Below are 13,052 nucleotides of genomic sequence, written 5' to 3'. Positions count from 1 at the left end.
GATGTGACATCCCGCCCAACTTTTAGAGATTACTAATCGGGACAGTGCGCAGCGCCAACCCTGATCAATTTGGTGCAGCAGGCAACATTTTAGCTGGCGCCACTTAAACTGCAGCCAATTACATGGGACTGGCCACTGCAGGGGCGTAAGGAGGGGTTTGCGAGCGGTGATGTCGTCCAGAGCACAGGTCCCTGGGGGCGGCACAGTTACTGCCCTACAGCCCCTGCGTCAGGAACAGCACCCTGCGCTCAAATAGCGCCACTTCAGTGCGGGCAACTCTCCACTTTCAACTGCCGCTGGCTCCTCACGTGATGTTACATGTTCAGGGGGAGGGGCCGGCTGCACCGCCGCTGGGCCACTGGGCATGCCTCCAGCAGCAATGGCACTCTAGCTAGTTGCCTATATGGGCTATCCCCAGGGCCAGCTCTGACAGTGAATGAGTGTGAGCAACAAATCAGATTCTACTTATCATTTATCTAGAACCTTCTAGAAGATAATAGCTAGAATGTGATTGGTTGCTATGGGCAACATCTCCACTTCTAACAACCCGCACTTTAGTAAATGTACCCCCAGTACTATATTATGGATACAGTTAAGAGAGAGAGAGAGACAAGAGGAACGTCTAGGTTCACAATGATAAAACCAAAACACAGCCACAATTATGGGGCAAATTTTATTTAGGAATTATCGTGCTGTGAACAATGAAGACACATTAATCGTAAACATTTGTCATTGCGTCCCATCTACGTTTCATACCCTTAACATTTACAACCAGCTGTTTATCCTGGAAGTGAACATTTATATAACCGATTGCTTAAATTGCTGTGTGTTTTGTCACTTCCTCTTATTGTGGCTTAAAACCAGTTGGGAGTAGTCGATCTTCCCGGCCAGGTCCTTTTTGTAGTGTGACAAGTTATGATAAATGGAATCTTCATCCAGCACGATGTTGCATAGTTTCAGCACCGCTCTGAACTCCGGAAGGAGCAGAAACCCGGATCCATTTGTGTCGAGCTTCTGGCAGGCCTGATACAGGTTCCTCAGCTCTATGCTGGATAACTGGAGAGCACAGAAAAGCATCTGTTACTGTATATACACGGCACCTCACCAGCACCACAGTATATTAGGCATCAATGCATTATTCAGCTATTCTGAATGCCGTAACGTGTCAGAGCTGGTCAGCAAAGGAGATATTTACTGTTATGGATGATTGAAAGACATTGGTGAAAAGCACAGAGTGAAGACGCAAAGATAAATCAGTGTATTAATGGGTGTGGTATGTTCGGTCGACAGCTATTATGTTGACATGCACATTGTCGACATGTTTGACCATGCTGACATTCATCATGTCTGCATTGTACGTCGACATGAAAGCATGTCAACATAATGTCCCTGGTGGCTCAGTGGTCACTTACCTGCTCCTGATAGCTGCAGTGGCTCTAGCGCTGCACGGTGTCGTAAGGAGTGTAACCAGCTATAAGTTCAGTTCTGTGTTGGTGGACAGGATTGTGCTTCTGTTTGTCCACACATGTTATGATTGGCAGCTCCTTTATACAGGATTTGCCTATGACATTGGCCATAAATAGTCTGATTTGGTCCTGGATCACTAACCCACGGCACCTAGTATAGTTTGGACACCACTGCAGCACTACAGGATCTATTAAAGTACCTCTGACCATTAGGGAAGCCCACCCTCCTCTTCAGAACATCACAATATTTTTAGGAGCCCAAGTACCGTTTTGGTTGGGTTCTGCTATCATGTCTGACAGATTGATAACACAGGAAAAAGTAAATTCCTTTTCTTCCCTTGGAATGCATCAAAAACATAAAATAAATGTTTCAATGTTTCAATTGCAGTCTGCAGTGTAGAACATGTTTGCCCTGGGCGCCATGGGACCGGTACCTCCCCCCCACGGTACAGGTCCGCCGTAGTCAGTCAGTGTAGTGCAGACCGCAGTGAGTGCGGTCTGCGCTACACGGTAATGCACACATAGCCGCCGGCGCTGGGTAGTATACTCGATGTGTGTGTTTCAGAAACCAATGGGAGTCAGACAGACTCTCATTGGCTGCTGCGCTAACTGCCAGAGCCGGGCTGGAGCTCACTCATGATCTCCGCCTTCCAGCTACTGCATGATGTCATGACGTCTCTCCCATAGTACCAAGCAGGAGGACGGAGGAGCAGACAGCAGCGGGCGTGGCAGGAGTGGGGATTCAGGTAAGTCAGTGTTTTGTGTATGTATGTCTGTGTGTGTGTGTGTTATGCACTACTGGCCGGGGGCACTGTATCACTACTGGGGGTCACTGAATATGGAGGACCCCTACGTGGGGAACTGCTAAGGGGGTATCACTACTGGGGGCACTGTATAAGGGACTACTGGGGGCCTGCATAAGGGGGACCGCTACTGGGGCAATTTATAAGGGGCACTACTGGGGGCCTGCATAAGGGGGACCACTACTGGGGGCACTGTATAAGGGAGCACTACTGGGGCACTGTATAAGGGAGCACTATTGGGGGCACTGTATACTGGGGGTACTGTATAAGGGGCACTACTGGGGGCTTGCATAAGAGGGACCACTACTGAGGGTACTGCATACTGGGGGTATTGTATAAGGGGGACCACTACTGGGGGCACTGCATAGGGGGGACTGTATAAGGGGCACTACTGGGGGCCTGCATAAGGGGGACCACTACTGGGGGCACTGCATAGGGGGGACTGTATAGGGGGCACAGTATAAGGGGCACTACTGGGGGCACTGTATAAAGGGCACTACTGGGGCACTGTATAAGGGTGCACTACTGGAGGCACTGTATAAAGGGCACTACTGGGGTACTGTATAAGGGTGCACTACTGGGCCACTGTATAAAGGGCAGTGTTACTGGGGACATTGCATAAGGGGCACTCCTACAGTGGGCATTGCAAGAGGGGCACTACTACTCGGGCATTAAGGTGCATATGGAATGGAAAGTTCCAAGAGTGTCGAGAAAGGGGTGTGTGTCATGTTGACACACCCCATTTTTCAGTGGCCACGTCTGCCCCTTGCAGCATGTGACCACGTCCATTTTTCAATGCGCACACATGGGGGGGGAACTTCATTTTTCATCTTGCCCTGGGCTCCAAATACCCTAGTTACGCCACTGGTTCTTAGGATATTGTATAACTGTATGAGACCAGCCAGCGTGAGTCATTTGTGTAATAATGTTATGCTCCTGTTTTTACTCATTGGCTTTCCAGCTGCAGTAATGTACTGTACACTAAATGAATCCTTTGCTGTTTGCTGTGCAGTCTCCAACCATCCTGTGTTTCTTCTTTCAGAGTTCAAAGAGGGGAGAACTAATGTATTGGGGCGTGGAGGAGCATGGTCAGGGATCTAGGAGTGTCAAGATACACTGGGGGAGTCAGCAGGCTCATATATATATATATATATATATATATATATATATTAGGGCCTGCACATCCCTAATATATATATATATATATATATATATATATATATATATATATATAAATAATATATTAGTCCATTACCCATCATAGGTGTGATGCTGATTGTTTGGTGGCTATATAAATGTGGTTACTGGTGGTCTGACATTAGGTTGCTTAGTCAGTAAGTACCATTGCTGCGGTACATCCGTACCTTCTGCCGTAGTTTGGAAGTGACGCTGTTCAGACCCCGATCCGTAGACTCTCTCGCAGAAGCCGTCTTGCCCTCAGACCTCAGTCCCTTCTCTCCATTTTCCCTAATTGTGGTTATTCCAGTCTGATACGGTTGTAGAAACTTTATATAGGAGACCCTGAAATCATAAGGAATTAACAATTGTTTCCATAGTTAAATAGAGACTTTGTGCACCTTGCGGAGCTTGTGGCCTGAACCAAAATGAATGGGCTACTAATTCACTAGAAGCCAGTGGCACAAAGAGCCTCATGCCTAAATAAGTTCATTTTCTCCTAGTCACTGAATTTGCTGCATTTACAGGTTTTTCTTTATAGCGAGGTGGCGTACAGTGCCATATATTTATTTAATTGGCCATGTAAAGCCACGCCCACATTATACAATACACGCCAACATGTTATTTGGCAAATTGGCACAATCTTTTTTTTGTTGCAGTGTGGTGGCTGAAAACCACTGTACTACAGTATTACGGCATAGCAGGGGGTTCCAGGATGCACGCACTGCTATAACGAGCCACATGCTGGCTATGTGCTGTGATATCGCAGAGCACGTGAGACTGTTGCAGAGCAAGACAGACTGCTGCATACAACAATAAAATATAAATAAATTATAATATAAAACAAAGATGTATTATTTAATAGTATAGTACAGAAAAGTACAGAAGTAACCTATAGAAGAAAAATAATGTTAAATAAAATAACTGTACATTCCATGGTGCGCCTGCCTCTCCATACTGTACATTCCATAGTGCACCTGCCTCTCCATACTGTACATTCCATGGTGCACCTGCCTCTCCATACTGTACATTCCATGGTGCGCCTGCCTCTCCATTCTGTACATTCCATAGTGCACCTGCCTCTCCATACTGTACATTCCATAGAGCACCTGCCTCTCCATACTGTACATTCCATGGTGCGCCTGCCTCTCCATACTGTACATTCCATGGTGCGCCTGCCTCTCCATACTGTACATTCCATGGTGCGCCTGCCTCTCCATACTGTACATTCCATGGTGCACCTGCCCTTCCATACTGTACATTCCATGGTGTGCCTGCCTCTCCATCCTGTACATTCCATGGTGCGCCTGCCTCTCCATACTGTACATTCCATGGTGCGCCTGCCTCTCCATCCTGTACATTCCATGATGCGCCTGCCTCTCCATACTGTACATTCCATGGTGCGCCTGCCTCTCCATACTGTACATTCCATGGTGCGCCTGCCTCTCCATACTGTACATTCCATGGTGCGCCTGCCTCTCCATACTGTACATTCCATGGTGCACCTGCCCTTCCATACTGTACATTCCATGGTGTGCCTGCCTCTCCATTCTGTACATTCCATGGTGCGCCTGCCTCTCCATACTGTACATTCCATGGTGCGCCTGCCTCTCCATCCTGTACATTCCATGATGCGCCTGCCTCTCCATACTGTACATTCCATGGTGCGCCTGCCTCTCCATACTGTACATTCCATGGTGCGCCTGCCTCTCCATACTGTACATTCCATGGTGCGCCTGCCTCTCCATACTGTACATTCCATGGTGCGCCTGCCCTTCCATACTGTACATTCCATGGTGTGCCTGCCTCTCCATCCTGTACATTCCATGGTGCGCCTGCCTCTCCATACTGTACATTCCATGGTGCGCCTGCCTCTCCATCCTGTACATTCCATGATGCGCCTGCCTCTCCATACTGTACATTCCATGGTGCGCCTGCCCTTCCATACTGTACATTCCATGGTGCGCCTGCCTCTCCATACTGTACATTCCATGGTGTGCCTGTCCCTCCATACTGTACATTCCATGGTGCGCCTGCCTCTCCATATTGTACATTCCATGGTGCGCCTGCCCCTCCATACTCTACATTCCATGGTGCGCCTGCCTCTCCATACTGTACATTCCATGGTGCGCCTGCCTCTCCATACTGTACATTCCATGGTGTGCCTGTCCCTCCATACTGTACATTCCATGGTGCGCCTGCCTCTCCATATTGTACATTCCATGGTGCGCCTGCCCCTCCATACTCTACATTCCATGGTGCGCCTGCCTCTCCATACTGTACATTCCATGGTGCGCCTGCCTCTCCATACTGTACATTCCATGGTGCGCCTGCCCCTCCATACTGTATATTCCATGGTGCGCCTGCCTCTCCTTACTGTACATTCCATGGTGCACCAGCCGCAGCTTAATGTTGTCACAATTAATCAACACCTCGGCTCTCAAAGCCACATCCCGGCTGTTCCAGCCACACCCCGGCCTGCAAGGCAGCATCACAGCCTGACAACATCTCAGGTCTCTCTAAGCTGCATCTCAGCTGTACCAGCCGCACCCCGACCCGCTAGACTGCATCACAGCCAATTTACACCTCGGCTTTCAAAGCCACATTTCGGCTGTCATAGCCGCACCTCGACCCCCAAGGCCACATCTCGACCCCCAAGGCCACATCTCGACCCTCAAGGCTGCATCACAGTCTGGATATCTACCAGCTCATTGGCCGTACCTCAGCTCTCAAGGCCTCATCTCAGGCTGTCTATGTCTAGGCTCTCTAGCCGCATCTCGGCTGTCCGAGCTGCACCTCTGCCTTCTAGGCCACATCTCACAACTTATATTCCTACAGACTTCCTGCCACACCTCGGCTCTCAAAGCCGTACCTCAAATTCTTCAAGCTCTACCTTGAAGACCTTGTTGAATATACCTCACCTTGTCCATTCCACTATCAGTCACATAACATTCTGTGGTCTTAGGGTAGCCGTGTAAGCCCCTACTATCCTGAGTTTTAAGACCAGAGGGTTGCCTAAGTACCGGTAAATGTGTCGTGTTCTAAGGGAGGCTGCTATTGGCAGAAACCTCGCCAGAGTGGTTCCAGGGGTCTTACACAGTGATTCCTAAGAGACCGTAACAAATGTACATTCTTTGGTGTGTCTACAGTACTTATCCATCTGGTTTATTCTATGGTGTGTCTGCCGTTCCATATTGTACAGTCTATAATGTGCTTGCTGCTCCGTAATGTACATGCTATGCTTTACCTGCCTCTCCATACTGCACAATCTATGATGTACCTGCTGCTCCATACTGTACAATCTATGATGTACCTGCGTCTCCATACTATACAATCTATGCTTTACCTGCGTCTCCATACTGTACAATCTATGATGTGCCTGCTGCTCCATACTGTACAATCTATGATGTACCAGCCTCTCCATACTGTACAATCTATGATCTACCTGCCTCTCCATACTGTACAATCTATGATGTACCTGCGTCTCCATACTGTACAATCTATGATGTACCTGCTCTCCATACTGTACAATATATGCTGTACCTGCTGCTCCATACTGTACAATCTATGCAGTACCCGCCTCTCCATACTGTACAATCTATGCAGTACCCGCCTCTCCATACTGTACAATCTATGATGTACCTGCATCTCCATACTGTACAATCTATGCTGTGCCTGCTGCTCCATACTGTACAATCTATGATGTACCTGCCTCTCCATACTGTACAATCTATGATGTGCCTGCTGCTCCATACTGTATATTCTATGCTGTGCCTGCTGCTCCATACTGTACAATATATGATGTGCCTGCTGCTCCATACAATACATTCTATGATAAGCCTGCTGCTCCATACTGTACATTCTATGCTGTACCTGCCATTCTTTATACTGTACACTCTATGATGTGCCTGCTGCTCCATACTGTACATTCTATGCTGTACCTGCCATTCTTTATACTGTACACTCTATGATGTGCCTGCCGCTCCATACTGTACATTCTATGCTGTACCTGCCATTCTTTATACTGTACATTCTATGCTGTACCTGCCCCTCTTTATACTGTACATTCTATGATAAGCCTGCTGCTCCATATGGCACATGCTATTGTGCACTTTTTGTTCCATTGGGTATATTTCTAGGATCTTTAAAGCACTGTCAGCCTGTAATTTAATTCCAATATGAAGTCAAACAAACAGCAGCCATGAGACATGTTAAGAATACAAAGAATTTCAAGTTTGTTCAAGTTTGAAAAAAACCCTTCCACATCCTTATTGATCTGGGGAAGGTGATTTATCCTTGACTTGATATGACAACATTACTTTCATACTGACTGGATACAAATGAATAGTGTGGACACACCTGTTCTGCCCCTGGCCACACTGAGCGATTATCGTGTCACACTGGTGCTTCGTCAGATCTGGGCTCAGGTCTTCCAGAATGTCAAGAAATTCTTCTACAGAGACATATCCAGAGTTCTGAGGGTCCAACTCCTTGAACTGGGCCCAAAGATCTTTAGTAAAAAGCTGCACCTAAAAGAAATGGCATATCACCAATAGCACAGTAATAGTCTGCAGTGAGATCTCTCGATAGGATTTCAATAATGAAGAATGAAAATAATGACAAAGGAAAGCTTACAGTAATATACACCAAAGCCCGAGAGCATAATGTCTGCTGAAGGAGCCAATGTGACTGCCATGGGGCCCGCCGCTGGGGCTTTGCAGCCCCAGATCTGCACATGCACACAGTATTGTACCGCTTGGGTTGTACACACTATATAAACGGGGCTCGACTGTGAAAGAACCCGCTATGCCCACTGGAGGAAATGGGGTAGTGGGAAACAGTGGCGTAACTCCCGGAGGCAATGAAAGCATTGGCCTCTGTGTCCCAGCTGTCAGGGGAGCACCGAGGAGATAGGAAAGAGCAGTGGGAGACCACTAAGTTGCTGCTGAGGTGATGACAGCAGTGGCTGCATCACTTATGAGATGTGCAGAGAGATCCTAACTAATTTACTGCACTCACTGCTCTAGTTGCTCAGCAGTCTCTCGGTCATCCCCCAGCAGGGTCGGCTGCCTGTCATCCAAGGAGTTGAGCTGCAGTGAATAGTCCAGGACAATGACACCTATCCTGCTGTGTAGGACACTTATACAGGAGTACTAGACATCTTCACTGGGGAGATATCATGCAAGTATAAATATGTCTTATATAATGAAAGAAAAGAGAACAGCAGCTGTTTTAAGGTGGTGCACTAATTGTGAAAATAAGGCTTTTAGGACTCCATCATTTGCCGGGAGCCTCTGAAAAGAAAGATTCCATATCACTGCAATTCGCGGCAATAAGGAATCTTTATTTACTTAGATGTACCCCACTAGTGAGTCGCCGGGACAGGGGTTCCTCCTTTGCCACCTCAGCTGTGCTATTGCGCATGCACTGCCGGAGTCACCGTGGAGTAGGGGTGGGACTGGATACCACCATCTATTTCACCTCCGGTTGTATGGTATGAAGTTACACCTCTGGTGGGGAATAAAAAGTAATAAAAAACACAGATTCAATAGTTAAATAACCTTTTTTTTTTTTCTATGCTAACCATGGTGGTCTTGTATTATTCTAAAAGAAATGTTCCATATATGTAATCCTAAGGGAAATCCTTCTTTTAATCCATGAGAATATCTTGTTGTATTCCACTGGAAATAATAATAAATAGCAATAAAAGATGATCTGATTGCTTCGCCCTGTGCTGCAGAATGAGAGATGGACTGATTGAAACTTAAAGATAAAGGTAGACGCTTACCCAATCATAACTGGCATCCCACGCTGATCTGGATGTGATTGGTTGGAGGTGTTGGGGGATCTTTGCTTTGATAAAATATCTATTGAGTCACTGATGTGAGTTAATTTTTATACCACAGCTGTGCACCATCATTGAAGCCACTGGCCTATTCATTTTTATTATTTTATTGGGGTTCTACATTCTATGCACAGCCTCATTGGAATAATGGGCAATATAATTTAATGGGCCGTTGACATAAATGAAAAACATACAATTCAAGGATAGGGGAAGACGGAATGGGAAATCTGCACAAGAATTATACACAATCAGTGGTGGATCTAAATTTTTGGGGCCCTGAAGCTTGAACTGTTATGGGGGCCTCTTTGCAACCAGCAACAATAGTTCCAAAGAGCCTTGCTGCCCTTGCAAGGACCTTGAGGCCCAAATGGTGGAGATGTAGAAACCCCCCAAGAGTGATAGATTGTAGATAGATAGCTGTAGAAACCCCCCCAGAGAGTGAGACACTGTAGATAGATAGATAGATGTAGAAACCCCCAGATAGTGAGATACGATAGATAGATAGATAGATGTAGAGCCCCCCAGAGAGTGAGAGACTGTAGATAGATAGATGTAGAAACCCCCAGAGAGTGAGATACTGTAGATAGATACCCCACAGAGAGCGAGATACTGTAGATAGATAGATAAATAGATGTAGAAACCCTCCCAGAGAGTGAGATACTGTAGATCGATAGATGGATAGATGTAGAGCCCCCCAGAGAGTGAGAGACTGTAGATAGATAGATGGATAGATGTAGAGCCCCCCAGAGAGTGAGAGACAGTAGATAGATAGATGTAGAAACCCCCAGAGAGTGAGACACTGTAGATAGATAGCGAAACCCCCCAGAGAGTAAGATGCTGTAGATACATATAGAAACCCCCCAGAGAGTGAGATACTGTAGATAGATACCCCACAGAGAGCGAAATATTGTAGATAGATAGATAAATAGATGTAGAAACCCTCCCAGAGAGTGAGATACTGTAGATAGATACCCCACAGAGAGCGAGATACTGTAGATAGATAGATAAATAGATGAAGAAACCCTCCCAGAGAGTGAGAGACTGTAGATAGATGTAAAAAGCTCAAAGAGAGAGAGACTCTAGATAGATCCCATACAAAACCAAAACTTACTAACTTCCTCTGTAGGATCCCAGCTATTGATCCTCCTGAGTAGGTGTTATGTTCTGAGTTGTTTGTGGACCCGGGGTGGTAGCAGGAGCGATCACAGAAGCAGATTTGAAAATAAAACTAGGATCTTTAATAAGTGCTTGAGTAGACATATAATGTGGCAGTAAATAAAAGTCCAGGAATATATAAATGTGCACAAGAGTTCTGTGGTGGGAGCAAAAGGGTTAATGTCCAAGTAGAAACAATTAGAGCTGTCCAGGTGTGCAGGTAGTGAAACTGAAAATAATCAAGCCAGGTTTGCAGATAGTGAACTCAAAAAATCCAAACAAGCCAGGTTTGCAGGTAGTGAACTGAAGCGCAGGATGTCAGCAGGCTCAGGCACTCAGGTATGGGCAAGGGTGATGGAGGAAGCGGGGTATTCCAGTGGGAGCTAGGAGCTGACAGGCAGACTGGCAGACAGCGAATTCACAGGAACAGGAAAGCACAGAGAACTCTCTCTCAGCTAGGCTGAGATACACGTTGCACTGGCAAAGAACGAAGGCACTGACCCTTCCTAAATACCCCATGCTGTGCTGTTACTGGCCGGAGGGAACATGTGACTCACCAGGATTGGCCAGCCGCATCACATGGCCAGAAGGCAAGATGGCGGCGCCCATGCCAAATGGAACGGAGACGCCGCCAGGCCTTACCAGCGCAGAGTGACAACAGGCCCGCACAACAACGTGCGCAGCCAAAGCCCCCGCCAGACACCAGCTCCGCCACCAGACAGCCAGCGCCACAATGACCTCACAGGTAACACTCGCCTAGCGCCATGCTGAAATACCCTTGCCGTGACAGTACCCCCCCTTTTGGGGTGGCCTCAGGACACTCACCAGGCTTCTCCGGATGGGCAGAATGGAATCTCCTCATGAGCGTGGGAGCGTGGACATCACGAGCATCGGTCCAGCAACGTTCCTCTGGACCGTCACCTTTCCAGTCCAGCAAATACTGTAGATGACCTCTGCGTAGACGAGAGTCCAAGATCTGGGCGACCTCAAACTCAACTCCTCTCTGTGTCTGGACTCGAGGAGAAGCAGGTAGAGCACTATGGAATTTATTCAGGACCAGGGGCTTCAATAAGGAAATATGGAAGGAATTAGGGATTTTTAGGTATGGGGGTAACTGTAGACGATAGGCCACTGGATTAATGACTTCTGTTATGGAGAAGGGACCAATGAAGCGTGGTGCAAATTTCATAGAAGGAACCCTCAGACGAAGATTCCGGGTGGATAACCAGACTTGGCTTCCAACTTGCATGCGTGGAACTATTCTACGCTTCTTATCGGCCTGGGTCTTATAGCGAGAGGATGCCTTCAACAAATCAGACCGTACTTGAGTCCAGATGGCAGCAAAATTCCGCACCGTGTCCTCCACGGCCGGAACATCGAAAACAGGCAGGCTTCGAAATTCGGGAACACGAGGATGAAGGCCATATACAACCTGAAATGGCGTTTGGTTAGTTGATAAGTGGTAGGAAGCATTATGTGCAAACTCAGCCCACGGCAGCAAGGCAGCCCAATTGTCCTGGGAAGATGACATAAAAATTCTTAAGAAAGTCTCTAGATCTTGATTAACTCTCTCGGTGGAGCCGTTGCTTTGCGGATGGTAGGCCGTGGAAAAGTTTAACTTCACTTGAAGAACAGAACACAAAGCCCTCCAGAATTTAGCAGTAAACTGCACACCACGGGTAGAGACAATTTCAGTAGGAAGGCCATGCAGACGAAATATGTGTTGGACAAACAACTGTGCCAGGTCAGGGGCAGAAGGTAACTTCTTCAACGGTATATAGTGGACCATCTTAGAAAATCGGTCTATTACAACCCAGATAGTGTTGAAACCTTGAGAGACTGGCAGGTCTGTGACGAAATCCATGGAGAGATGCGTCCATGGACGTGATGGATTAGGTAATGGAAGCAATTCCCCAGCTGGAGCTTGTCGTGATGATTTATGCTGGGCACAGGAGGAGCAGGAAGAGATGAACTCCATTATATCTGCCTTCATAGAAAGCCACCAATAGTGTCTTTTCAGGAACTCCAAGGTCTTCCGAGTGCCTGAGTGCCCTGCGAAGCGAGAGGAATGTGCCCAAGTGAGAAGCTGCTTCCTTAATTCCGGGGCCACAAATGATTTTCCCGTAGGAGGCTGAACTTGTAATGAGGCAAAAACTCTTGATTCCAAGACAGGGGTATTGCTTTGATTTTCAGATTGATCATCACAGAGGAGAGATCTCGATAGGGCATCAGCCTTCTGATTAAGTGCTCCAGACCGGAAGGTCAGGGTGAACTGAAATCTGGCAAAGAATATTGCCCAGCGGGCCAAACGAGGACTCACACATTGGAGGTTTTTCAAGAAATAGGAGATTTCTATGGTCCGTAAATACAGTAAATGGAAACTTTACAGCTAGTAGTTCTTGCTCACCTATGGCAAAATGACAGAGCCCTTGACCCTATCAAACAACTCAGTAATCAGGGGAAGAGGGTATCGATTCTTTACAGTAATGTAATTAAGGCCTTGATAATCGATACATGGTCTTAGACCACCGTCCTTCTTGCCAACGAAGAAAAACCCAGCTCCGGCAGGTGAAGAAGAGGGGCGAATGAACCCCTTTGCCAGGTTGT

General features: G+C 47.1%; 1 protein-coding gene across 2 annotated transcripts in view; it reads right to left on the bottom strand.

Moving 5' to 3' along the window:
- Positions 1 to 734: 734 nt before the first annotated feature.
- The window catches only part of LOC148542823 (EF-hand calcium-binding domain-containing protein 6-like), a 75,773-nt gene continuing 63,455 nt past the window's right edge, over positions 735 to 13,052 (bottom strand). For both annotated transcript variants that reach the window (XM_088464457.1, XM_088464455.1), the window contains exons 16-18: positions 7,805 to 7,974; positions 3,634 to 3,790; positions 735 to 1,056 (exon numbers count right to left, since the gene is read on the bottom strand). In XM_088464457.1, the coding sequence (XP_088320583.1) occupies positions 835 to 1,056; positions 3,634 to 3,790; positions 7,805 to 7,974 (549 nt within the window). In that variant the 3' untranslated portion in view covers positions 735 to 834. The remainder of the gene's footprint in view (positions 1,057 to 3,633; positions 3,791 to 7,804; positions 7,975 to 13,052) is intronic.

Source organism: Taudactylus pleione, unplaced genomic scaffold, assembly GCF_031769625.1.
Source record: "Taudactylus pleione unplaced genomic scaffold, aTauple2 ptg000008l, whole genome shotgun sequence".
NCBI classification, from domain to species: domain Eukaryota; kingdom Metazoa; phylum Chordata; class Amphibia; order Anura; family Myobatrachidae; genus Taudactylus; species Taudactylus pleione.
Note: the sequence above shows the minus strand (reverse complement) of the source record. Positions and strands in the feature narration are given on the sequence as shown.